The 24,637-nt window shown below is 46.4% G+C and overlaps 1 protein-coding gene and 1 long non-coding RNA gene across 4 annotated transcripts in view; one reads left to right on the forward strand and one right to left on the reverse strand.

Annotated features, from left to right (window-relative positions):
• The window catches only part of NEDD9 (neural precursor cell expressed, developmentally down-regulated 9), a 187,641-nt gene that overhangs the window by 131,458 nt on the left and 31,546 nt on the right, over positions 1 to 24,637 (forward strand). For 2 of the 3 annotated variants that reach the window (XM_061147634.1, XM_061147636.1), the window contains exons 1-2: positions 1,743 to 1,934; positions 23,725 to 24,171. In XM_061147634.1, coding sequence (XP_061003617.1) covers positions 1,923 to 1,934; positions 23,725 to 24,171 — 459 coding nt within the window. In that variant the 5' untranslated portion in view covers positions 1,743 to 1,922. Of the gene's footprint in view, positions 1 to 1,742; positions 1,935 to 23,724; positions 24,172 to 24,637 lie in introns of those variants that run through there. The other variant, XM_061147635.1, reaches the window with a different exon arrangement.
• Positions 2,440 to 15,753, reverse strand: LOC133059913 (uncharacterized). Its single transcript, XR_009693651.1, has 2 exons — positions 6,162 to 15,753; positions 2,440 to 2,991 (listed from the first exon to the last, which is right to left on the reverse strand). It is a non-coding gene; the product is annotated as an uncharacterized LOC133059913 (long non-coding RNA).

The raw sequence follows: 24,637 nt of genomic DNA on the forward strand, positions 1-24,637 counted from the left end.
CAACTGTCCCCTGAGTCTGTAGGACGGTTAGGCAGTCCCTGCAGTGTGTTGATAGCATGTTGTTGTTAAGTCTCCCCGTTGTGTCCAACTCTTTACGAGATCCCATGGACTGTATAGCCCACCAGGCTCCTCTGTCCATGGCAGCGTCGTATGTCGCATGCTTAGTGTGTGTTCAGAAGGACCTTGCAAAATCACTCAGGCTCATTTTCCCTCTAAAGCTAAATGAGGGAAAGAGGCCTAGTGGAGGTCCAAAACCGTGAGTCAAACTTGTCCATGACCACCTGGGCGGGGAGATGGGGGGGGGGGGGGGGGTAGGTCCTGTCCAGGGAATAGGTGCCTTATTTAAACTGTGGTCTGAACTGTGAGCCCTGTGTCCAAAACCCCTTTTGTAGACCAGCTACTCTCCTGTACTTTTTTGCTTAGCTCATAAAAGTAGAATTTTAATCCTCTGGGAATTGGGAAGGAGAAAAATCAAACTGATTCTGATCCAACCCAGTCAGGAAAAAAAAAAAAACAACAACTAAGGGCTGAGTTTTTCCATCGGAGTCATGTAGTCTGGTTGGAGTCCATCCCTTTTAGGGACAGCCATTGTCTGTATTCACCAAGTCTCAATCCTGAGGTCCCATGAAAAGGAATTTTCCCCTCACTGCTCCACGACTCAGAAGAGTTGCTGAAGGTGGCCATTTCTGTCCTCTCCTGGGTGATCTTTCTCTCTATAGAAAGTATGAAGCTGAACCAAATGTTCCGCCCGTCACTGGGAGAAGACTGGTCTTTTTTAACCAGCCTCCTCAAATAGCAGGCATTTTTTTGGTCGTTGTTCCCCAGATAATAAGTGTTGGTGGGTTAATGGGTCATCTTCAGGAGAGAGGTCAGAAGGAAAAACTGCAGTGTTCAAAGCTGGAGCTAGAAATGCCAGCCATCAAAGAACGCAGTACTGGGTGAACGGTGATGATGTATGGGGCGGGCACACCGGCCAGCCCCATCAGAGAGGTCACAGCTAAGCTTTATCCTCTGCAAAGCCAGAGGAGGTCTCTGAATGCGGCTGACCCCTCAGCTCCCGGAGGCCCCGGTGAGAAGCCAGCCAAGGAATCCCGGGTGCCCAGCTCCAGAGTCCCCTTTCACTGCGGGAGAATTGTATTCTGTCGCCTTGCAGACTGACACTGCAAGTACTTTGAACACTGAAAAGAACACACACAAAAAAAGCAAACAGCCACGAGAAAAGGGAGGGGAGGGAGGAGAGAAAGGGGGAGAGAAAGAGAGATATCAGCAGGGGTAGTTAGTAAAAAGGGGCCCCCGGAGACAGAAAACCTTTTGTTCCCTGAGTTCGTTTCATGTAGAGCTTGTGAGGTGAATGGCTTTGGAATGAAATGGATTTATGAAGGAGTTGCTAGGTCACAGGACGCACGGCTGTCAGACTGCTTTGTGAATTCCATTTCTTTAAAATTTGGATTAATCTTTAAAAATAAAAAAAAAAATTTTAAGAAAGAGTTCATCTCCCCTTCCCAGGGTTTTGGTAGAGGTTCGGGGTAGATGAAGTATAAGGTTTGGTAGGGTTCGGGGAAGGTTCCCGAGTTTCTTTTCCCCTCTCTCCGAAAATGTAAAAATAAATGATCGCATTACAAGTTCTTTGTCAGTTTCCAGTAGTTCGGGGTGGGCGGGGCGTCCGCGTTACCTTGGCCCGCGAGCCAATGGCGAGGCGGTATGCAAACGAGCTCCGTGCTCGGCCGGCCGGGAGGAAAACAGTGAGCTCAGAGGCTGGGCAGGCTGAGCGGCGCCGGAGGTCGGCGCTGCGCGGACTAGCGGCCCGAAGCTCGGCGGTCCTCGCTTGCATTTAAGCCCAGCGCTCGATGGAGGGGCGGGCTCGCCGGTGCTTAATGCAGTCTCACTAGTGCGGGAAAACGACTCCGTTCACCGCTGCCGAGATGAAGTATAAGGTAAGAGAGTGACTTCTGCAGAAGGTTTCTGTGTGTGTGTGTGTGTGTGTGTGTGTGTGTGTGTGTGTCCCCCACTGTGACAACTCCTCTGCTGTGCCCCCAGAGGGGTTCTGAGATGGGTTCCGATCACCGGGTTGCCAGACAAGCAGGCAGGCAGAGATCCAGCCATTGATGCCTACGCCGGGAGCTCGCAGCGCGCGGGATCCACCCCCGCTGCAAGTTCCCCGGCGTCGGTCTTGGTCTTGGCGCCGGCGTATGGCAGTCACTGCAGATCGGAGGGCGTCTAACTCCAAGAGGAGCGCGCCTGGGCTCAGGACTGCCGGCTCCGCGGGCCTGGCCTCCACTGCCCCCACCCCCGGAGCCGTAGTAAGACAGGAATCAGAAGTGCTGAGTCTCTCAGCCTGGCTATTTTCAAGCAGTTTTCATCCTTTGCATTAAAGCGTTCGCTTTGGGAAACAGTTTGCCATATATACTTTTAGTGGAAGAAGTTTAAGTCTCCAGGTACTATTATACAGCTGATGATGGAGGATTTTGATACCCATAAAGGATGTTGGATTCAGAACCAACTGAGTATATGCCATTTCTTTACGTGGTTTTTTTTTTGTTTTTTTTTTTTTATTAGTTGGAGGCTAATTACTTCACATTTCAGTGGGTTTTGTCATACATTGATATGAATCAGTCATGGATTTACATGTATTTCCCATCCCGATCCCCCCTCCCACCTCCCTCTCCACCCGATTCCTCTGGGTCTTCCCAGTGCACCAGGCCGGAGCACTTGTCTCGTGCATCCCACCTGGGCTGGTGATCTGTTTCACCATAGATAGTATACATGCTGTTCTTTTGAAATATCCCACCCTCACATTCTCCCACAGAGTTCAAAAGTCTGTTCTGTATTTCTGTGTCTCTTTTTCTGTTTTTATGCCATTTCTTGGAAACACTTTCATTGGCGTTTGAATGGACGGAGGGTCTGAAGGCTCCAGCCGGTTTATTGTCTCCGAAACTCAAAAGAGTGTCAGGACGCTCAGCAGCTTGTTTTCCCATGCATTTGTGTTTATTCCTGGCAAAAGGATTATAACTTATTTGGAGTATACTATTTTGCCTAAGTTGCCTTCATCTAACCAGGCTAGCAGCTTCCAGAGACCCCTATTCAGAGCTGACTGCACGGAACTGAAGGTGAATTTTCCTTGGAGGATGAACACTTACTTTTGTTCTGGAATAGACACAGTCCTAGAGACGCAGGGTCGATCCCTGGGTTGGGAAGATCCCATGGACAGAGGAGCCTGGAGGGCTGCAGTCCAAAGGGTCGCAAAGAGTCCCACAGGACTGAGAAAGAGACTGAGCATTATTGTTAAATTAGCATGTTTAAACAAACATGCTGCTATTGAAATGCGTTTTGGCAAGGTGTTTATGCTCGGGGATTGGCAATTTGAACTACCTGTCTGACCTGCAGAATGTACCAGCTGAGAGCTACTTTGCCTTCTTTCTGAATCATCTAGCTTCTGGCTCATCCTTTTTTAAATGTGAGGTTGTAAATCCTCAGTCCTGGCTGATAGCCACTGGCTAACCTCTGTGATAAGCCTTTTATTCAAAAGCTATAAATCATGTTCAATAGCTCTAAATCTAACTGTTGAAAGTATCTATTGTGATGCATGAGTTATAGTTCTCCTTGAAAAGGTTAGAACACTCTGACGGCAGGGGTATCAGTTATCACAACTATCAGCTTTCCATTTTCTGCCTCAATAGGAAAAATCAGAGGGATGGATAATCCTGAAGATTCTTAGTATTTTTGACCTTAGGATATAACCAGAGGCAGATCCTTCTACCTGGCAGGAAAGCTCTCATTCTTGAAATGGTTCACTGGTATTTACGCAGTTTCTTTATTTAGAACAGTGGTAGGATATCACTAATGTTAAGTCCCCAGATATTATTTAGCCCTCAGTGAATCTTTGCCCTCCTCTTCCTACTGTAAATGCCTTTAGATTCGTAAAAAACCTTGGGGCAGGTTGGTGGGGGGGGAGAAAATGTGTTCCTGCATTTATTATTGGAAAGTATAAATGGCTGTTTTTAACACAGAGTACTGAGATCTGGAAAGTGACAAAAAGTCTAAAGTCACTTTTATTCAGTGACCTCATCATGTTTAGTTTTATTTTGTGGAAAGAAAACATCATGGCAGCTGATGATGTGAACTGTGGTTGGCATTCATGAGGAAACCCTGCCTCTCTGCTGGGTCTTCCCAGCGTCAAACACCCTGCCAAATGCTGTAAAGATATGATTTTTAGTAGCTTGTGGGTATCTTCACCAGCAAAACTTCTGACTTCCCCAACTAACCAAATGACAGATTGACACCTCGTGGTGACTGTAAAAGGAACCAACGGCTGAAGCAATCTACTTTCCCTTTCTTCTAAAGCCTATTTTCTCTCTAGTTAATAGTGGACTATTTCAGGAGAGGATTTTGTTATTTTAAGTAGAGGCGATGACACAAAGGTAGAGGAATGATAAATAACAGCTCTTAAGGCTCACCATGACAATACGGGATGGTCATATTTAGCTTTCCCACATTAACTCCATGAGGTAGTGTTAATACTGTATATTAATTTTCAAATGTGGAAACTGTGGCTCAGAGAGGCTAGGTAATGTATCCCAAACCACACAGCTGGAAAGTAGCAGAGCTGGAATTTGAACCAAGGTGATCTGGATCCAGAACTTGTGACTTTAAATAACTATTAAAGAAAGAACTGTCTGTGACCTCCTAAAATGTCCTGTGTGACTGTTTTTTCTTCTCCCGCGAAGCTCAGGGCTCTATGTCATTCAAAATATCCCTGCAGAATAGGTTCTTCTTTTTTTTTTTTTTTTTTTTCAGACAGTGCCTCTACAAAGCAAAGTGAAATGAATGTCTGGCAGTTATTTCATTGAAACCACTTAGGTGGTAAAACCAGATAATTATTAGATTGTAAAACCCTGGAGTTAGGAATTACCTTTTAGATACTCTGTTGCTCTAAACAATATAAATTTAGCTCAGTCAGATTTAAAAATGCTCACTGAGAGATTTATAATCCAATCACTATAAGATTTTTTTTTTAAACCAGATTATCTGGTTTGGCTGCTTCGGGGATCATAACTAGAGAACAACCAAGCCTCCACTCATTTTGAACTTACACATAGTTCAAGTCAGCCAGCTATGTATTTACAGTCATCTTGAGCACTGTGGAATGCAAGCTATTACAAGCTATTACTTTGGTGAATTTTTTGGGGGGTTAGCCTATATTGAGTCTATTTTGCTTGCATTGTATGTGTTTTTATTTGTTCATAAGAAGGGTGCAGTTACTCTCATATGCACTTAATGTTCTATTGTTCTTTAAAGGATGCCGTCTGGAGTTCTCTCATCAGTAATTTATGGGGGGCTTCATTTATTAAGAATTTTCCCCAAGCTCCTCTGAATATACACAGCATGTTCTAAAATACTGGAGGTGGGTGAGGGGGCTATGCCTCGGTGGCCATGGCTTGCTCCCGAAGGCCTCCCTCCTAGGGTCTGGGGTGGGTTGTTGCTACTTTCCGCCAGGAGGGTAATTGAGAGGTGGATGCACAGCTGTGTTTGAGCAGAGGCCCCGCCCACTTTGTGCAGGCCCAGGCCTGGTAAGTGCCCCACAGGCCTGGCCTGTTTGATCTCTAATAGCTGAGCAGCTTTTGTGGCTTGGCCAAATTTCTGTATCCTGTGTGCCTACATTGAAACTCTAAATTATTTATCTAGTCTGCCATTCAACAAAATCATTCTTAGATGTTTTGACTGAAGAAAATTACAGATGAAACTTAGAATACAAATAAGAAAACTACATTCTGAAGTCCAGATTCTTGGGTTCTGACTGAACGTGGGTAAGGTAGGTTAGGGAAAGCAGAAAGTGTGTAGTAAAGAAATGCTTTCAAGGGGACTTTGGCAATGTTTTTATTTTCTCAGAGTGGCTGGAGAAGATGTGATCAAGTGCCTTCCATTTAGTCAGCATGTTTACTTACAGTCGATATGTAATTCCTGATTCTTTCCTGGCTTTGCCATTTTGGTTTTAAATGTTTTATTCACTTCTAAATGGTGTGTTGCACACCCTGCCCCCTGCCTCCTTTTTAAATCCCATGTGAGATTTCAAAGCAACAAAAGATGCTTTAAAAAAAAATTTAACTGTTTTCTTATGTATTTCATTGATTGAGCAAGCCCATTTTCAGAGTTAAATGACTTACCTACTTGGAGATCAAAGTCTTTACGGAACTGAAGGTGTTCTCAGCACCAAGTCTGCAAGATGCACGTAACAAAGATTCCTTAAGCATCCCTTCTTTGCTGGAATATACATCAGTCCTCTTCTAAGAATTCATCAGTGGCTTCCTGTCTGCACCACCAACCCCCCACCCCGCCCCACTTCTAAAGAAACTTCCTCTCTACTTTTCAAGCCTCTTTGCCAATTCCCTCCCCTTTTGTGCCCTTATGACCTCATCGTCTCTCATTTTTTTCATTCAAGCATTCATTATACTTCTCCAGCACCAGACTTCTATCAGGCTGGCCTCCCCCCACCCACACAGACGTGACACACACTTAAAGCGCTCTCTGTACCCCCGTCTTCCTCCTCTCTTCTGAATCGGCTATGGAAAATCTTGGTCCCTTGCTGCTTCCATTCATTGGCTCCTTGCTCTTTGTGCCTGCGTGACTTGGTTCGTCTGTACTTGCTACAAGTCAAGTCTCCTCATCCCTCCACTCTAGACAACAATCAGAAGCCCACACCTTTGTCTCCTGTCATCGCTACAATAGGCTTTCTATTTTTCACCTCTGCCCGACTCTGTTAGCACTGCCTTACTCATTAACCCCTTTCAATCATATCACTATCTAAATGATACCTGGAACTCACCAAGGTTGCCCACGGGGGCTGTCCAGCTTTAGGTAAGCCCCACTCAATGTGAGAGACTCACCCTTTATCTGTATGTAGAGGCAGATTGACAGGCAAGTCCTTGAATAAACCAGGATCTGCTATGTGTTGTGACCTGGGCAGGGATTTGGTCTTATGTGTTCTTGCAGTAGAAGCAAGGAAGAGTGTGAGATTTGGGGAAAGGCATTTCTGTTTCCTGTGACTCGATGCTCTGTAACCTTGGGCAAGTTAAGTTCTGGGAGCCTCAGCTTTCTTATCTGTAGGGTGGCTCAGCGGTAAAGAATCCACCTCAAATGCAGGAGACTCAGGTTCAATCCCTGGGTCGGGAAGATCCCCTGGAGGAGGAAATGGCAACCCACTCCAGTACTCTTGCCTGGGAAATCCCAGGGACAGAGGAGCCTGGCGGGCCACAGTCCACAGGGTCGCAAAGAGTCAGACATGACGGAGGGAGTGAGCACCACCACCACCAAAGTAGGGTAAATATGGCCTCGTGGATCATTCTAAAGCCTAAGTGAGATATTTTCCATGGTGAGGTATTTACCATGGCTCCATTGGAAATAGACAGTTCTAGCAGGCCCCAGCTCTCCTTACATAAGTAGATGCCCATTAGAGGTTGAAAGAATAGTGTGGACTCAAAACTTGGATTATGTCAAAACCCTATTTACTGTGTTAAGATAATCGAGTACTATTAAATATTCCATGGGCCTGGTTGTGTCTTGTAGAAATGCAGACGTCAGACATAGGGGTGTACCGACACACCTGTGTCCCCACTTGCTAATATATTAGTGCTTTGGTATCTTCATTGTCACTAATAAGATTTGATATTCCTAAGGTTATAGGCCCTTGCTCGTTGTAGGTACTCAACAAACATTGAATTGAATATTGGATTATATGCAATACACAAATAGCTATTAAAAGAGTTTCCCCCATATGGCCTATTAGAAAGAATATAGATTTGGTTTTAAATTCCACTTTTGTTGCTTTTTAACAGTATAATTTTAGGCAAGCCTCCATTTCCTCTTTTATAAAATGGGAGTAATAGTACCTGTCTCATTTGATAGTTGTAAGGATATAATATATGAAAATCATCTGTTTCTAGCACATAGTAGCCATTTAAAAATGGCAGCCATGGTATGACACATTGATAAGATATATAAAATATTCAGAATATACTCTTATATAGGTATATTGATAGATGCACTATATAGGTTAAAATGTAAGAGAAAACCTTCCCTAGAATTGTTTTTCCATAACGAAAATATTACTGAAAAAAAGAGAAAAGTCCTGACTAAAGAATCAAAGGTGGATTTGATACAGAAGGTGAGTAGGGCTCGGGGTGAACCACATCCCTTATCCTACTGCAGTCAAAGTGACAGAGGTATAAAGTTAGAGGTGCTGCTGATCTGTTTTTAGATCACTTTAGGCTTAGAAAGGAACCTAAACAAATCGGTTTGAAATCCCAGCCCCTGGTATCCCAGCCCTCCAGTAACATATAGACTTAATTACCAAGCCTCCTTGCCAAGATAAACAAAATGGGGCCACTGGAAAGAAATACTCTCTTTTCAATTTAAAATGCAGAAAATAGCTACCAGTTACCTAGGCAATGGATGATTGCAAAGAACGTGGGCATGGAAAAGGGGTCCCCCTAAAAAAAAACAAACCCGTTTATACTTTGTCAACAACCCCACCTCCATCTTATTTACTTTGAACATTCCAGTTATCTCCTTGCAGGATTTCTTACTAATAAAGGAGGACTCCACACGTCTGGAGAACATTACAGCTCAGTTCAGTCACTGAACCCAGTCGTGTTAGACTCTTTGCGACCCCATGGACTGCAGCACGCCAGGCCTCCCTGTCACCAACTCCCACAGCTTGCTCAAACTCATGTCCATTGAGTTGGTGATGCCATTCAACCATCTCATCCTCTGTTGCCCCCTTCTCCTCCTGCCTTCAATCTTTCCCAGCAACAGGGTCTTTTCAGATGAGTCAGTTCTTTGCATCCAGTAGCCAAAGTATTGGAGTTTCAGCTTCAGCAATCAGTCCTTCCAATTAATATTCAGGACTGATTTCCTTTAGGATGGACTGGTTGGATCTCCTTACAGTCCAAGGGACTCTCAAGAGTCTTTGCCAACACCACAGTTCAAAAGCATCAATTCTTTGGCTCTCAGCTTCCTCTGTAGTCCAACTCTCACATCCATACATGACTACTGGAAAAATCATAGCTTTGACTAGATGGACCTTTGTCGGCGAAGTAGTGTCTCTGCATTTTAATATGCTGCCTAGGTTGGTCATAGCTTTTCTTCCAAGGAGCAAGTGTCTTTTAATTTCATGGCTGCAGTCACCATGTGCAGTGATTTTGGAACCCAAGAAAATAAAGTGTCACTGTTTCCATTGTTTCCCCATCTATTTTCCATGAAATGATGGTACTGGATGCCATGATCTTAGGTTTTTGAATGTTGAGTTTTAAGCCAGCTTTTTCACGCTCACTCATTACAGCTTAGCTGAAAAAGACTGTCTTCCTGAGGAATCTTCATTTTAAGATAAATGGTTCGTTGGTAACCTTTTAAACTCTACACTGGAAAGAGCCGTTCTTTCAAAAGGCAGACAGTGTGATCTAGGTGAATTGAGGCATGCACTTTGAGGAAGGTGGAACAGACTGCCCAGAAAATATAAGCAGTGATAGCATGTGACTGTGATTTTTCATGGTTGAGGTAGGGGGTGGGGGAGGGGCAGCTAATCATAGAGATAATATTGGGTTGGCCAAAAGTTCATTTGGGTTTTTCCATATATCTTCCAATAAAATGAACTTTTGGGCCAATCCAATAAAGCTCCCAGTGGAGTGTTTTTAAATACATATTCTTAGTCTCATCATGGACTGGGACTCCCAGGTAGCTCAGTGGTAAAGAATTTGCCTGCCAATGCAGGAGACACAAGGGACCAGGGTTTGGTCCCTGGGTCAGGAAGATCTCCAGGGGTAGGAAATGGCAATCTACTCCAGTATTCTTGCCTGGGAAATCCCATGCACAGAGGAGCCTGGTGGACTATAGTCCATGGGGCCACAAAGAATCGGAAACGACTAAGCAACTGAGAACACACACACACATCATGGACCACTAAATTCCAGTTTATTCTTTTTTAAAACAAAAAGACTAGTCCCTTCTCTCAGCCTCTTCCCCAGTTAATTTAGTACATGAATTGTGCTCAATGGTATTTAGGTAGGTGGTTCATGATCCTTATTCAAAGGCTGGGTTTACTGATTTGAAGACATCTTATTTCTTTGTAGATCTTGGTATGTACGTTGCAGATGAGAATTCCTCCTGATATTTCTAATATGTCAAGGTAATAGTTATAAGATGTTACCAAAATTGTTCCTTATGTGGAATGTTGATTTCTATACTTACCAGAAGTAAAGATTTAGCAACCCTGAGTACCTAAAAGTGCAAGCATAGCACAAAAATGCTTAATAGCATCTTTTGAATTTGAGTTTCATGCCCTTCTTTACTCTTAGTTGTGTGTGTTGGGGAGGGGGGATTATTTGTGAAACTCTAAGTTGTGATCACCAAATGGCATATATGGTTAAGATTTGAACCAGATCTTTCTATTTAAATAAAGCAATGTGTATTTAGACAGTATTTTTCCTTACTTGTTCTAGTTATGTGGAAACCCAGTGCTGTCTCTTGTATGAATTAGCTGTAGTCTCACTGAGTTGTGGTAGTCGGCGTGTTACCCGGAACTCAGAACCTCACGCCCACAGAAGATGGGGCTGACTCAGGGCTAGGCTTCTCTGTTCCCAGGCTCTGCACTCTACTGAAAGAATGAGCTGGCCTTCCCTCTCTCAGCCCCTGAATAACCTTAACCCGCCAAGCCAGCAGTCTGCGGAGGCAGGAAAGTGGACTTCTAGGCTCTGCAGCCTCCTCACAGGACGTGCCAAGGATCTAGTCTGTTGTCACTGGTTTTTTGTTTGTTTGCTTGTTGTTGCTCGTCATTCATGGTGTGACTTAGAGTCAGCAGGAAACGACTCAGAGGCCCAGCGCTGCTTCAGGACCATGAAAACAACACTGGCAGAAAACCATCTCCACGTCCCTTCTAGTGCTCCTCTGGGATAGAACGTCCGTGTTCTTCTCTGATTCTCCATCCTTTCCCACTCAGAGCTGCTAAGTGCAGTGAGCGCCGGGAAAGGGATGCTAAGGACACAGTTAGCCCAGGGGCGTCCATGGTGAAGTTGGACGGCTCGACAGTCCCGCAGAGGCCCAGATGCCCTTGGAATAGATCTTGATTCCTTGCCAATGAGAGAACACGTCCATTGACTAAATACAAGATTCTTATCAGTACCTGTCTTTTTTTCTCCTGTATCCTAAATTCAACCAAGGCAGATCCATTAACAAGGCACATACTTGGAGGCCTATCTTTTATTTTTAGTTTAAAATATATTTCCCTTCTGTGGGTACGTATTCATGTTTCACAGACCCCAACATGGGACAGATGGTCTAACCCAGGGAAGGATATTTGAAACGGGGACCATCTTGGGAAGTTTATACATGGTCGTTCCGGACGCTAAACACAAGCTGCTCTCAAGATCAATCGGCTGTCCAGGGCATTATCCTTTTTGCCTTAGGTCAGCTTTCTGTCTGACTTTTTCCAGCTTTTTATCAGAAAATTGCCTAGGGGCTTCTTTTTTCTAAAGTGGATTCTGGCACACTTTTCATAATTTACTTCTAAATGATATCTGCGACATCACATTTTATTCCGGGAGGTGGTGAGGGACAGGGCACCCTGGAGTGCTGCAGTCCGTGGGGTTGCGAAGAGTCAACACGACTTGGCAACTGAGCACACACACACTCACTTGTAAGTAATAAGACGGTCCTTTTCTTTCTCCTTGCGGAAGTGAAGAAATGAAGGCAAGCCCTTTGAAATACAGACCATGCAGAGAGCTGGTCTGAGACCACCTGAGACCTCACGAGGCAGTGAGCGGGGCTGTGTTTCGATTGTTCTTGTTGAAACCTGGCGGGATGGCTCTGCACTTCAGAGAAGCCTGCGGCGTCTGCATCCAGCCTCCCGTCCCCCCCTTATTAAGATCTTAATTACAGACGCAGCTTGCTTCGTTGCTGGAGGGAAAGAATTTAGCTTCTCTGAACAGTGTCTGTTTTTTGGTGTGGCAGGTGTAATCATGATGAGCTCATTCTGGTTTGTTTTCTTTCCCTGGAGGAATTTTTTTTTTTTTTTTGAGGGGGAGGAGTACAGTTCTTAAGACGCAATTTCATGAGCTCATAATAGTGCCATAATCATAACTGTGCTTTGATTTTATAGAGACCCTTTCTTCTGAAGAAGTCAGAGTGTTTTGCATATATAATTTCATGACTCCTCGTGATGTTATTATAAAGAACGTGTTCATTATCCCCATTTTGCAAATAGGGAAACAGAGGCACAAAAGGCAGTGATTCATTGTCATTAGTCTGACAAGATGAGGACCGAGATTAGACTCTATCGATTTCGTGATGTCGCGTGCATCCTTTGAGGGTTTCCCCACGGCAGCCCCACTGACATTTAGGGCTGGATAATTCTTCCTTGTGGGGACTGTCCTGTGCATTTCAGCGCCCTTGGCCTCTGCCCACTAGCTACCAGTGACATCCGCACACGTGCAGACACAGTGCAATGACAAAAAATGTCTGAACATGGCCAAGTATCACCTGGGGAACAAAATTCCCTGCTAGTGAAAAATCACTGCTATAATCTCCCCTACTTCCTTCTGCTTAAAAATAATTGCCTCCATGGTTTTAGGTGATAGAAGCACAAAAATACAACCATAAAACGGTTTGCCATCATTTTATCACGACTGAAGCTGGGCTTCATGTAACAGTTTGTAACCAAAAGGAAGCTTCCTTTTACATGCTTAGCCCCAGTTTGTTCAAGAGAATACCACAAGGTACTAAGAAGCATGGGGCCTCATTAGGTTACGTGTAACACCATCAGACCATCTCTAAGGCCAGCCAAGCTCTCTGAAGTCTTCTGTTGGCTTCATTTTCCTAACAATCTTCCTATTATAGATACAATATATAACATAAAAATGCATACAATAGCTTTCTTCCAGGCCCAGTTCTAAATGCATGCTTCATGAATAATGGACTTTGTAGAAAACTATTTTATTCTCATAAACCAGTGCATCCTTTATACACGTAGGCGCTTATCTGTGTCCCCAGCCACTGAACAGCTTCGTCAGTTTCATTTGGAGGTCTTCTTCGCCTTCATTTGCTCCTGCCATCTCTCCTTTCTCTTCTAACTGAGAAGCTTCTCAGCATCTAAAGATTCTTTCTTGAGGCAACTCTGCAAGTGCTGACAGTAAGTGATTGTATATACCCGCTCAGCCAAGTGTACAAATCCATTTTTTTTTAAACTCTTTGAGGACTTCAGAAATTAAGTAGGATAATAACAATCAGGCACCAAACCTAGGTCAAGAGTCATCTAAGAGTTCCAGTGAGGGGTGCCACCCAAGGTACATCAGCTGTGTTCTGGCTGGGAGGCAAAGTGTACATATAGGCATTCATGGGTTTAGATATAACTTCATACCTTGAGGATTGCATACCTTGATGCAGAAAGATAAGATAAATGGGCATGTGAAAATAGGAAGATCTTTCCCTTCTTTCAAATATGCTTTATTAGGTGTTACAACTTGTGTGTTTTGACTGTTGGGAAATAATATAGTTGGGGGGAATTATATTGTAATATTTGTGGACTAGAGTCTCCTACTCCTTTATGACTTAATTCTCATTTCACTTCCCCAAGTACCTGAATGTTAGAGGGGTTTGTCTAGACAGGCAAATGGAAGTCATTCGGTGCCAACACTGTAATGTTGGCTGAAATCCAGATGGTTGTTTTGCTGTTAATAAAACCTATCTTTTGGGTGAGTGGGTGTCAGGCCGTCATCATTATATGGCGCCTGTCAGATTTATCTAGGGACAGACCCTGAAAAGCATTTGTGCCTGCCCCGTAGTTTTGATCCTTTGCCAATACACTATGCTTAAATCTATGAAAACCAGGCAACCTGGGACAAATGCTTACAGATTCTGAGGCTTAATAGCAACGGTACTCAATTCTAAGATGGAGAAGGTTCTCAGGAAGCACACCCTAGTCCAGCAGGAAAAAAATCCGAGATTAAGAGGGGAACCAGATGCTAGATCTGCTCTGCTACTTATCTGATGGGAGACCCTCTGGGCTGTAAAACAAGAAGCTTGGGCTAGAATGATCTCTGGGATCCCTTCTTAGTCTAAAATTCTAGCCTAGTGGGTCTGGTCAAGTCATGGGTGACTACTGGTTCTGAGTACCTACAGAAACCAAGGTGTTCTCCCACCTTATTTCAGACCCTCAGGAGCTGCCCAAGAAAAAACCCCCAAACCACAAAAGAGCAGAGAATTGAGCTCTTAAAGACACATGTATGTCATCAGACTTGTGAGCAAAAGCTGATTTATTTTTTCTCAATTAATGTCAGCAATCAAATCTATCCTCCACAGCCAGCCAAGAAGTAATAGAAGTTGGCTGTGAAGTCACACACTTATTTGCACACACACACCCACACCACCTGACAACCATTTGTCATTTTTCTTATTTGAAGACGAGGGTTTGCTCCCAGCCACCATTGGTTTCTTGGTAAACAGGTCCCAGCATGTGGATATTTCTGTCCTGCATCGACCTCAAAAATCAGGGGTAAATAGATAGCATTCGTTCTAGGGCAGGCCGAAAGCCAGCACTTGAAGAAACACTGCTTTAATCTCAACTATGCTCTCCATATCATGTTACAAAATCTAGTTAACATAGAAAATTTTTCTGACATCCAAATACCCAAATTTGTTGGGATTTCCCTGGTGGCACAGTGGATAAGAATCTGCCCACCAATGCAGGGAACATGTTTTCGATCCCTGGTCTGGGAAGATTCCACAGGCCTCGGAACAGCTAAGCCTGAGAGCTACAACTACTGAGCCCGCATGCTGCAACTATTGAAGTCCATGCACCTAGAACCTGTGCCCCGAAACTAAAGAAGCCCCCGCAGTGAGAAGCCCCAGTGCGGCAACCCCCTGCTCTGCAACCAGAGAAAGCCCGCATGCAGCAACAAAGACCCAGGGCAGCCAAAAATTTACAAATTAATTAAAAATATCCAGGTTTGCAGTGAGTGTCAGATCTGTCTTCTCACTGGCGCCCAAGAACTAATGCCCCTCTGGTCTGTGAACCACAAAGTCGTGCTGGGTTCGGAGCCATCCCTCACCAAACTGGAGCAGGCCAGTGTGGAAGGGACCAAACCTGGGCACCTCCTGGGCCACCATGCCCGGGGCACAGCCGCACCGTGCGTGTCAGGGTCACTGCAGGTCAAAGAGCACCTTTGGGAGACGAATGCCCAAGGCCACGATTTTTTAAAGCATCTTCCGTTCAGGAATGAACATCTTAGAGGATGCGAGAACTGGGGGCCAAGTAGATGACATGAATATTCAGAGAGAGTCCAAGACACTGGTGTGGGCTTTGTGATCATCATAGGGGTTCAGAAGCACTTTCCAGGATATGTAAATCAGTGACTGAAATTCGGTCCCGGTGCAGAGGGACCTTTGGTGGACCCTCTCCCCAGAGGTCAGGAAACACGACTAGGAACTAGTATTCCTAGACACCTCACGGGATGTCACACTGCCCTTCTGCGGCTGGTTCAGGGCACCTAATGAAAAGTCGCAATGGAAAAATATTGCTGAGAAAAAAACCTTAGATGCGCTCTGCATCATATCTTCTGACTCCTAAACCTGAAAGCCTTATATCTACTACTTAATCTCCAGAGGATTCAGCTCTTTAAAAAATTCAACATTCCAGATGTCATCTGATGAAAGAATCCAGGTCTAAAACCAGGTATTCCAAGAATCAAAACTCCAGACACTCGCAGATAGCCAGGGTTTTGGACCGTGACTGTGTCCTTCTTTGGGGAAATCTCACGTCCCACTATATCCTAAAAATGAGAGCAGGAGGAAGCCAAAGTGGTTTGATGGCCCTCAGACTGGAGCTGATTTTTTTTTTAACTGAAGTAGAGTTGATTTACAATACTGTTAGGTTTCAGCTGTACAGCAAAGTGATTTGGGGATATATATATATATATATATATATATATATGCTTACGTGGGTGCTAACTTGCTTCAGTTGTGTCCGACTCTTTGCAACCCTATGGACTGTAGCCTGCCAGGCTCCTCTGTCCATGGAACTCTCCAGGCACGGATACTGGAGTGGGTTGCCATTCCCTCCTCCAGGGGATCTTCCCAACCCAGGGGTCTAGCCAGCATCTCTTGAGTCTCCTGCTGGCAGACGAGGTCTTTACCACTAGTACCACCTGGGAAACTGTATATATACATGGGATCATACAGGGCTTCCCTGGTGGCTCAGATGGTAAAGAATCTGCCTGCAATGCAGGAGACCTAGGTTGGATCCATGGGTCAGGAAGATCCCCTGGAGAAGGGAATGGCTACCCACTCCAGTATTCTTGCCTGGAGAATCCCCATGGACACACACACACACATAGGTGTGTGTATCTGTATTCTTTTTAAAATTCTTTTCCATTATAGGTTATTACAAGACACCATATTCAGAATCTCGTAATAAACTCTAGTGGAAAAGACCTAAGCTAATTTTTGTTGGCAGACGTAAAGACACCAGATCCTCTCGCTCTTCTCCCATGTGTCCCGAGACTGACCTCGCTCAGGCTCACCCCCCACCTACTTCCTTGGGGACCGATTTCCTTGACCATGGCCGTTTCCTCCTTTGCTCTGTGTATGCGTCCCTGCCGGAGTCCAGGGCTAAAGTGTTGGGGGGTGGGGTGGGCACAGGAAAGTCACGTTGTTGAGAATGTGGCGGCCCTGAGGCCTTGGCAGGAGATCCTGCGTGGTAAATATAGAACAAAGTCAATAATAAGAGGAAGCTGGGCCATTGATGATGCTATCCGTCCAGGCGGGGTCGGGGGAGGGAAGGCAGGATGACACACCAGCCATTGTGTCTCACTTCTCCTCAGAGAACAGCATAAATGGTCATGGAAATTACAGGTCACACCTCTCCGTATTTGGAAGCGCAGATCATTTCCCTGGCAGTAGGAGTAATACGCTCTCTTGACATTTTGGTAGCAGGGCAGGCAAGAGCGGGTATGGAAACGACCGTGTGGTCCGGAGCTCCGGGTGCTTGCTGTATCGCTGCAGGGCATTTTCCTCCCAGTCCTCAGGCACAGCCTGGGAACCCAGGGATCTCAGAAGCCAAGCATTCTGGCAAAGCGTGAATGGTGCTCAGTCACCTACCGCCAGACGTAGGTTGCTGCGCTGAAGGGAGAGAAAGGCTCTCACAGAGACCATTGTGTTTAAGCAGATGGGGATGGCCGGCTCCTCTTGGCCTTCCTGTTTGCTCAGAGGCTGTGCAGTAGACGCAGGCTCCCCATCCTGTGTTAAGAGGCGGGGCGGGCGCTTTCCTGCTGGCCGCCTCCCACGTTCTCTGGCCCTGAGGCTTAGTGACTTGGAGCACCATTTATCTTTCTGGTCCTGTTAGTTCATCTCCCCACGTCCATTTGAAAATCTCAACCGCATACCTCGCAGACATCTCTAGAAAACCATTTCACCCTCTCTGCAGAGAACCAGAATCAGAGTCCAGAATCCATTTCAAGTTAGCAAACACAATAAGTGTGTATTCTGCTTCAGACATTGGTTCTGAAAGTGCCCAAGGAAGAACAGCCTCCCTGAGCTTAAGGAGTTCTCGGTCTTGAATGAGATAGTCCAAGTCCGTTGTTCAGTCACTAACTCGTGTCTGACTCTTTGTGACCCCGTGGACTGCAGCAGGCCAGGCTCCCCTGTCCTCCTTTATCTCCTGGAGTTTGCTCAGGCTCACGTCCATTGAGTCGATAATGCCATCCAACCATCTCATCCTCTGTCGTCCCCTTCTCCTCCTGCCTTCAATCTTTCCCACCGTCAGGGTCTTTTCCAATGACTTGGCTCTTTGAATCAGGTGGCCAAAGTATTGGAGCTTCAGCTGCAGCATCAGTTCTTCCAGTAAATATTCAGGGTTGGTTTCCTTTAGGATTGACTGGTGTGATCTCAAGACATGCTATCACCAAGAAGTAGAAAGGGTAACAATGAGATAGACTTTGGGAAGAGAACTCTTCTGGTGCTGTGAAAGATGGGTTTGGAGCTGGGAAGAAGCTGAATGCGGGAAAACCAGCTGGGAAGCAGTTGCCATACCTGCCCTCTCCTCCCCTCCCACCAAAAAAAAGTTGCTGGGGGCCTGAGTGGGGAGCGGCAGTGAGGAAGATGAGCGGGTCCCGGCTGATTGGGGTTGTGGAGTGACTCAGCAAACCTGTGAGGCTCCAGCCTAGGGCAGCTGTGTGCCTGCTGTTCACTGAGAGACACCAGAAGGGCGGTCTGCACTTGGGCGAGAGGTGGGGATGCTCACTAGATGATGGGAAGTGCGGGACTGGAGAGCAGAGGGAATATCGAGGTTGGAGGTGCGGGTCTGAGTCTCACCTGTGTGGTTAGATGCCATCAGCATGAATGAGATGTCCTGTAGAGAGCGAGCTCAGAAAGGAGAGAGATCCTTTTGGAACGTGACCACTAAAAGGATAGGGGGGAACAATAGGGACTTGCCTGGTGGTCGAGGGGTAAGGCTCTGCACTTGCTCTGCCCAGGGTGCGGGTTCGATCCCTGGTCAGGGAACTAAGATCCTGCATGCCGTGCTGCTAAATAAATTTATGCGGCTAAATAAATTAATAATAAACCTTAAAAAAATTTTTTTTAAATGGCCTGTGGAGGAGGAGGAAAATGACTGGTTTTGAGCTCAAGGGAAGAAGGAGAACCAGGATGGGGAGCATAGACACCCAGGACAGTTTCAAGGAAGACCAGGGTGGGGGAGACGATTAGAGTCCCTCAAATAGGATTTATGATTCTAAATGCAGATTTCCCATCCTAATTAGAACCACAGCTTTTGTAACGCATACCTCTGACTTTATTAAATACCATCCTACTTCTCATGCTGGAGACAAGAGGCCCGAGTTCTTAGCTCAGCTCTGTGACCGTCTTGCCAGGTGACTTGGCAAATCATTAACTTCTGGGGCCTCGTTTTTCTCGTTTGTAAAGTGAACGAGTTGGACTGTGACTGTTTGATGTTCTTCTGGCTTTTGAGTTCTGTGCCCCGACTATGTTGGTGCTTTGCCAAGCTCTAGTCGCGTTTCTAACTGCCAGGCTCCAGAGGCTAACCATCCAGCTGGATATAGAATTACATAGCTCTCTTATCTTTCCTTGATGTGTTTCTGTGTTGACCTTTCCTGCCCTGGAGATAAATATCCCAGGGAGAGTGGGCGAAGCAGTAGGTCTTGACCAGGCAAAGTGCCTTGCCTGGGTTTTTGTGAGATACGCTAATAATCACCTTCTGACTTTGTGGCCTTAAGGAACCACCGAGAGTTCCCTCCACCTTGTCCTTGCCAGGGAAATTAACTCTTCACCTGCCTGTCTGTGAGTTGCCTGTGCACTTTTGAATGAGATGGTTCCTGTTCTGGTTGAAGTTAATTTTGCTATTATCTTATCAAATTCTTGCCTCAGTATATCAAGTGTTATCAAAAGTCAAGCTTCCTCTTTGCCCATGTTTTTCCACATTTGCTGATGGGTGGTACTCTTTTGGAACCTCATAAAATTTTTCCAGAAATACCATTGTTTAGTCGCTAAGTCGTGTCTGACTCTTTGAGACCCCGTGGACTGTAACCTACCAGACTCTTCTGTCCGTGGGGTTTTCCAGGCAAGAATGCTGGAGTGGGTTGCCATTTCCTTCTCCAAGGGATCTTCCCGACCCAGGGATTGAACCCATGTCTCCTGCATTGGCAGGCAGATTCTTTACCACTGAGTCACCTGGGAAACTTTTATTATTATTATTTTACTTTGTCTCAGAAGGTCTCTTGAATCAACCAGTGATTTCACTTTTGTTGTTTGTAGGCAAATACTCAACAAGAGGTTGCAGTGACCAGAACTCATGCTTAATTCAGAGAAACACTGCTTCAAGATACAATTCTCTTGAAGTGTAATTGTGAGCACAAGAAACATCAGATGTATAAAGAAGTATATATAATACCATCATTAGACTGAGACCAACCCTTGATTGTGAACTGAGGTGGTAACCTGCTAGGGAGCTTACCATCGGAGCACCATTAGCACCTTGAACAGTCACCATTGCTTCCCAAGTCTCCCGCGGTGTTCAAGTACTTGACTTGAGTGAACTCACTTAATCCTCACTGCAAATCCATGACATGGGGATGTTATCCTCATTCTCATTTTACAGATGAGGAAGTTCAGGTGCAAAGGTGGGGGGAGTAATCTGCCCAAGTCACACGGCCAGGACCCCAAACCCCAAGAATTGACTTATTCCCTAGACATGACAAAAAGAATCACTGTCTTCAGAGCTTTACTGCAAAATGGAATGGAGCCCAGTTTGGAGGACAATGTGAAGTAGAGCTAAGGTGGCCTAGAGTCCTGGAAGGAGAACTGGGCCAAGAGACCACAGTTCTGTTCCCATCTCTGACTCCACCGATGTGTGGCCTTGTGCAGATGATAAACTGTCCCCTTCCCCCGGAAGTGTTTCCTCATCTGTGGAACAGGGAGGCCGGGCCCGGGTCCTACAGGCCCTCTGAAGGAGCTGTAACCCCCTGTGTGGGAGACTGCTGGCTCCCTGTAGCTCGTGCAGATATTAAATAACTTATTCCCACTTGGCCAAGGCTGAGAATAACTCTCAGCGTGTGAGGCAGCAGGCTGGCAGTGGGTGCCTCTCTAGCAGCCTCACCGAACTCCCCGAATCCCAGTCTGTGGGCACGGGGCAGGAGCTAGGCAGAAGACAGCCACGGGGCATCCACAAGTGGCTGCCTGGGTTTTCCACAAGAAGCGGCTCTGGCGGCCTGTCTAGAAACCTTAGCATGCTGCTTAGCTGGTGGTGGTGGAGGGCCACGGGGACAGGAGACAGAGGACATCTAGAATAGTTAACATGCTGCTTAGCTGGTGGTGGTGGAGGGTCACGGGGACAGGAGACAGAGGACATCTAGAATAGCTTTCATGCAGGGATTTCTATCCGCCTCAAGCTGGTTGTGGTCCATGGCCCCACTTCAGTGCCTTTTAGAGCTCCGCAGCTGTGACCCAGCTCTAGATGCCTGGAGCTCATATATGCTGATGAGGCTTGTAGACTTTGACCCTTCGGGTGTTCTCTATTTTTGTTTTTAATTTTTGGCCACGAGCAACATAGGGGACCTTAGTTGCCCAGTCAGAGGTCAAAACCAGGCCCCCTGCATTGGAAGGCAGAGTCTTATCCACTGGACCACTGCGGAAGTCCGTGTTCTCTTTTTCTTTTCTTTCCCTTCTGGATCACCAGTATCAAGCTCTGGACCCTCAACTCCTGTAGATCTAGTCCCAACCCTGTCACTCCTGATGTCAGGAGGCCTTAGGGCCTCCTTGCCAGCCATTCCCAGTCCTTGAATGGGCCCCAGAGAAGAGGGACAGAGTCCAGAGTGGTCAGATGTCTTCCTGTTCTGTCACCACAGGACAGTTTTGGTGGAATCATGTATGGATGTGAGAGTTGGACTATAAAGAAAGCAGAGCGCTGAAGAATTGATGCTTTTGAACTGTGGTGTTGGAGAAGACTCTTGAGAGTCTCTTGGACATCAAGGAGCTCCAACCAGTCCATCCTAAAGGAAATCAGTCCTGAATGTTCATTGGAAGAACTGATGTTGAAGCTTTGGCCACCTGATGCGAAGAGATGACTCATTGGAAAAGACCCTGATGCTGGGAAAGATTGAAGTCCAGAGGAGAAGGGGACGACAGAGGACGAGATGGCTGGATGGCATCACCGACTCAATGTACATGAGTTTGGGTAAACTCTGGGAGTTGGTGATGGACAGAGAGGCCTGGCGTGCCGTGGTCCATAGCGTCGCAAATAGTCGGACACGACTGAGCGACTGAACTGAACTGACTGAATTTCCTTCCCATCATTTAGGTACAGAGGGAAAGACTCTTGTCTTCTTCAACTCAATGAATTTTCTTTCAAGGACAGATCACCCACAAGATGGGAGAAGAGAAACATAAGAGATTTTAGGATTAGGACTCATCCTTAAATGGTTACGGTGCTGCGTGTTTTTATTTTTATGTATGTGGACTTTTGTTAGAAGAAACCCAAAGCTTCCTAGAATATAAATACCAAGTACAACTTTCACCTGGAACACAAACCCCTCAGCATCTTTTAACTTCCCTTCTCTGCTTGCCTGTCTGCATCATAGACTTCCTGGATCAGAAAACTGTCAAGAACAAGGACCTCAGTCTTACTCTTAAAAAGAGCATCACCAGGCTTCCTGGGTGCTGAGTTCCAGGGCTTCATCTCCTTTCCTCAGGTTAAGCCGTTGCACTGTGCTCGGAGGAGCTTGGTTAACAGAGTAAAAGTAGGAACGTCCCCAACCACTGAGCAGGGGACAGACCCCTCACATCGCACAGCCCACGGCGCGGGACCTGTGGTTATGGGGCGTAGTACCGGGGGAGATGGTGAGTGCGTGTCAGTGATGAAGGGCTGAAAAGCAGGAGGCTGAAAGATCAAATCCACATTTTTAGAGAAGAAAACAGGGGGGCAGAAGTCCAAACAGCAACAGCCCCAAATTCCACGGGTGTGTCGTCAGAGTACCCTCCATCCAATCGGCAGTCTGATCGTCATCAGCTGATCCACAGCTGATCATCATCACCCCAACATCGAGGGCATCCCGACTATCTAGTGAAGCCCTGAAGAGACCACTTTGAGTTCTCTGATGGCTGGAGATGAATTTGCAACGTTTCCGGGCTCTGTGTGTGCTGGGAAGGAGCTGGCATCGGGGTGGGGAAGGCTACCCTCATGCCTCGAGACGTGACTGATGCCAAGCAATGAAATCGCCGAGGCTTTGAAAGGCTTCCAAGAACGTCGGCATGTACTGCCTACCCGCTCCCCGCCGAATGCCTACTTTGGCTGTCTGCTGAGTACTGAAAGTGCCAGACGGGCCTTCACACAAAGAGAGAAAGTGTCTGGGGCCCATGAAAGGGGAAGGCAGAGCCTTTCCGATGTGAATGGTGAGATTCAAGAAGGAGGAAATAAAGTGGCGGGGTGAGGAGGGGCCCTCAGGAAAGGTGGGGATAAAACACCAGAGAGGACGGGGTGGCCGCTGCCTGCCCACGTGGGGTAACCTCTTTGGAGCTCCACACGCTCGGGTCTGGAGGTGTGGACCACCGTCACGCTGCACTCCGCACGGGATTATCATGGAAACATCCCCCGCTTGTAGATTCTCCCTGTATCCAAGGGCCTCTTGATCAACTGAGAGTAAGAATTGTTAAGGCCTGCCAAGGCAGAGATCAGTGTACTTCTGTTTCCATTTTAACACTGGATATAAACACCATTTGTGCTGTTTGTCTGGGGGGACTTTCTCTGACTCTCTTTACCTCTGACATGCTTTTAAAAAAAAAATCTGTTGTAGTCCATTTGAATATCTTGGAATATATTTTTCTTCCTTCGGCTGGGTTGAAGCACGGAGGAAAAATGCTTTGGAGAGTGAACCGCTCTCCTGCTCCTTCACCGAGCTCCTCCTAATTCCCCTGGCACAGCCTCTGCTGCTGGGACACAGTGCTCAGTGGTGTTCCGAGCTTTTCCGAGGAGGCGGTCTGATGTCATTGGTGGCAGACACAGTACGTATATGGATCTGTCTTTTGTCTGCACCATCTGTTTTTCTCCTTACAGCCTATTGTTCAGATCTTCCTCTTTCCAGGAAGTGTGCCTCTCCATAAGAGCATGGGCTTAGGTGTTTCAGGGACTCAGCTCATCTGCTAACCTGCATTCCCCCTCTCTTCTCTCCTGCCTAGAATCTTATGGCCCGAGCCTTGTACGACAATGTCCCGGAGTGTGCCGAGGAGCTGGCTTTCCGCAAGGGAGACATCCTGACTGTCATCGAGCAGAACACGGGGGGACTGGAGGGATGGTGGCTCTGCTCCTTACACGGCAGGCAGGGCATTGTCCCTGGCAACCGGGTGAAGCTTCTGATTGGCCCCGTGCAGGAGACCTCCTCCAATCAGGACCTGCCCACGTCGGGACTGGGGCCGCCGCCCTTTGGCCAACAGAAGCTCTATCAAATACCAAACCCACAGGGCACCCCTCGAGACAGCATCTACCAAGTGCCGCCCTCCTACCAAAATCAGGGAATTTACCAAGTCCCCACCGGCCATGGGACCCAGGAACAAGATGTGTATCAGGTGCCACCTTCAGGGCAGAGAGGCGCTGGGGGCGCTAACGGTCCCCACCTAAGTAAAAAGGTGAGTGAACAACAGCTGGATTTCTGTTCTTATTTAATTTTTTGCATTGCAGTCAAAGTATGTGTGTGTGTTTGCTCCTAAAATAAGAACTTGGAGCTTCCAAGAAGCCCGTCGAAGAAGTAAGTAAATCTTCCAAGAAGTAAGAATACCTGAATACTCTAGCTTGCACATTTTTTTGGGGGGGGGGGGGCATCATTTTTCCATTCATTGGTCAGTAAAACCTTCTTGAACACCCACCCCATGCCAAGTACTGTTGATCCATAGCCCTTACGAGTTCCTGAGTTGTGCCAGGTTATACCGCATCGTCAAGTGTTTCCATCTTTCTGATAGACCTGCTTTTACACGTGGGCTCTGCACTCCACGGTTTCCAGTCTTTTCTTTTTCTCCCTTGAGAAAAAGGCACCATACTTTGCATGAGCACAGTGAGGCAGCAAGGACTCTCCTTTTACTAAGAGCTGAATCATGA

Source organism: Dama dama, chromosome 7 (genome assembly GCF_033118175.1).
Source record: "Dama dama isolate Ldn47 chromosome 7, ASM3311817v1, whole genome shotgun sequence".
NCBI classification, from domain to species: Eukaryota; Metazoa; Chordata; class Mammalia; order Artiodactyla; family Cervidae; genus Dama; species Dama dama.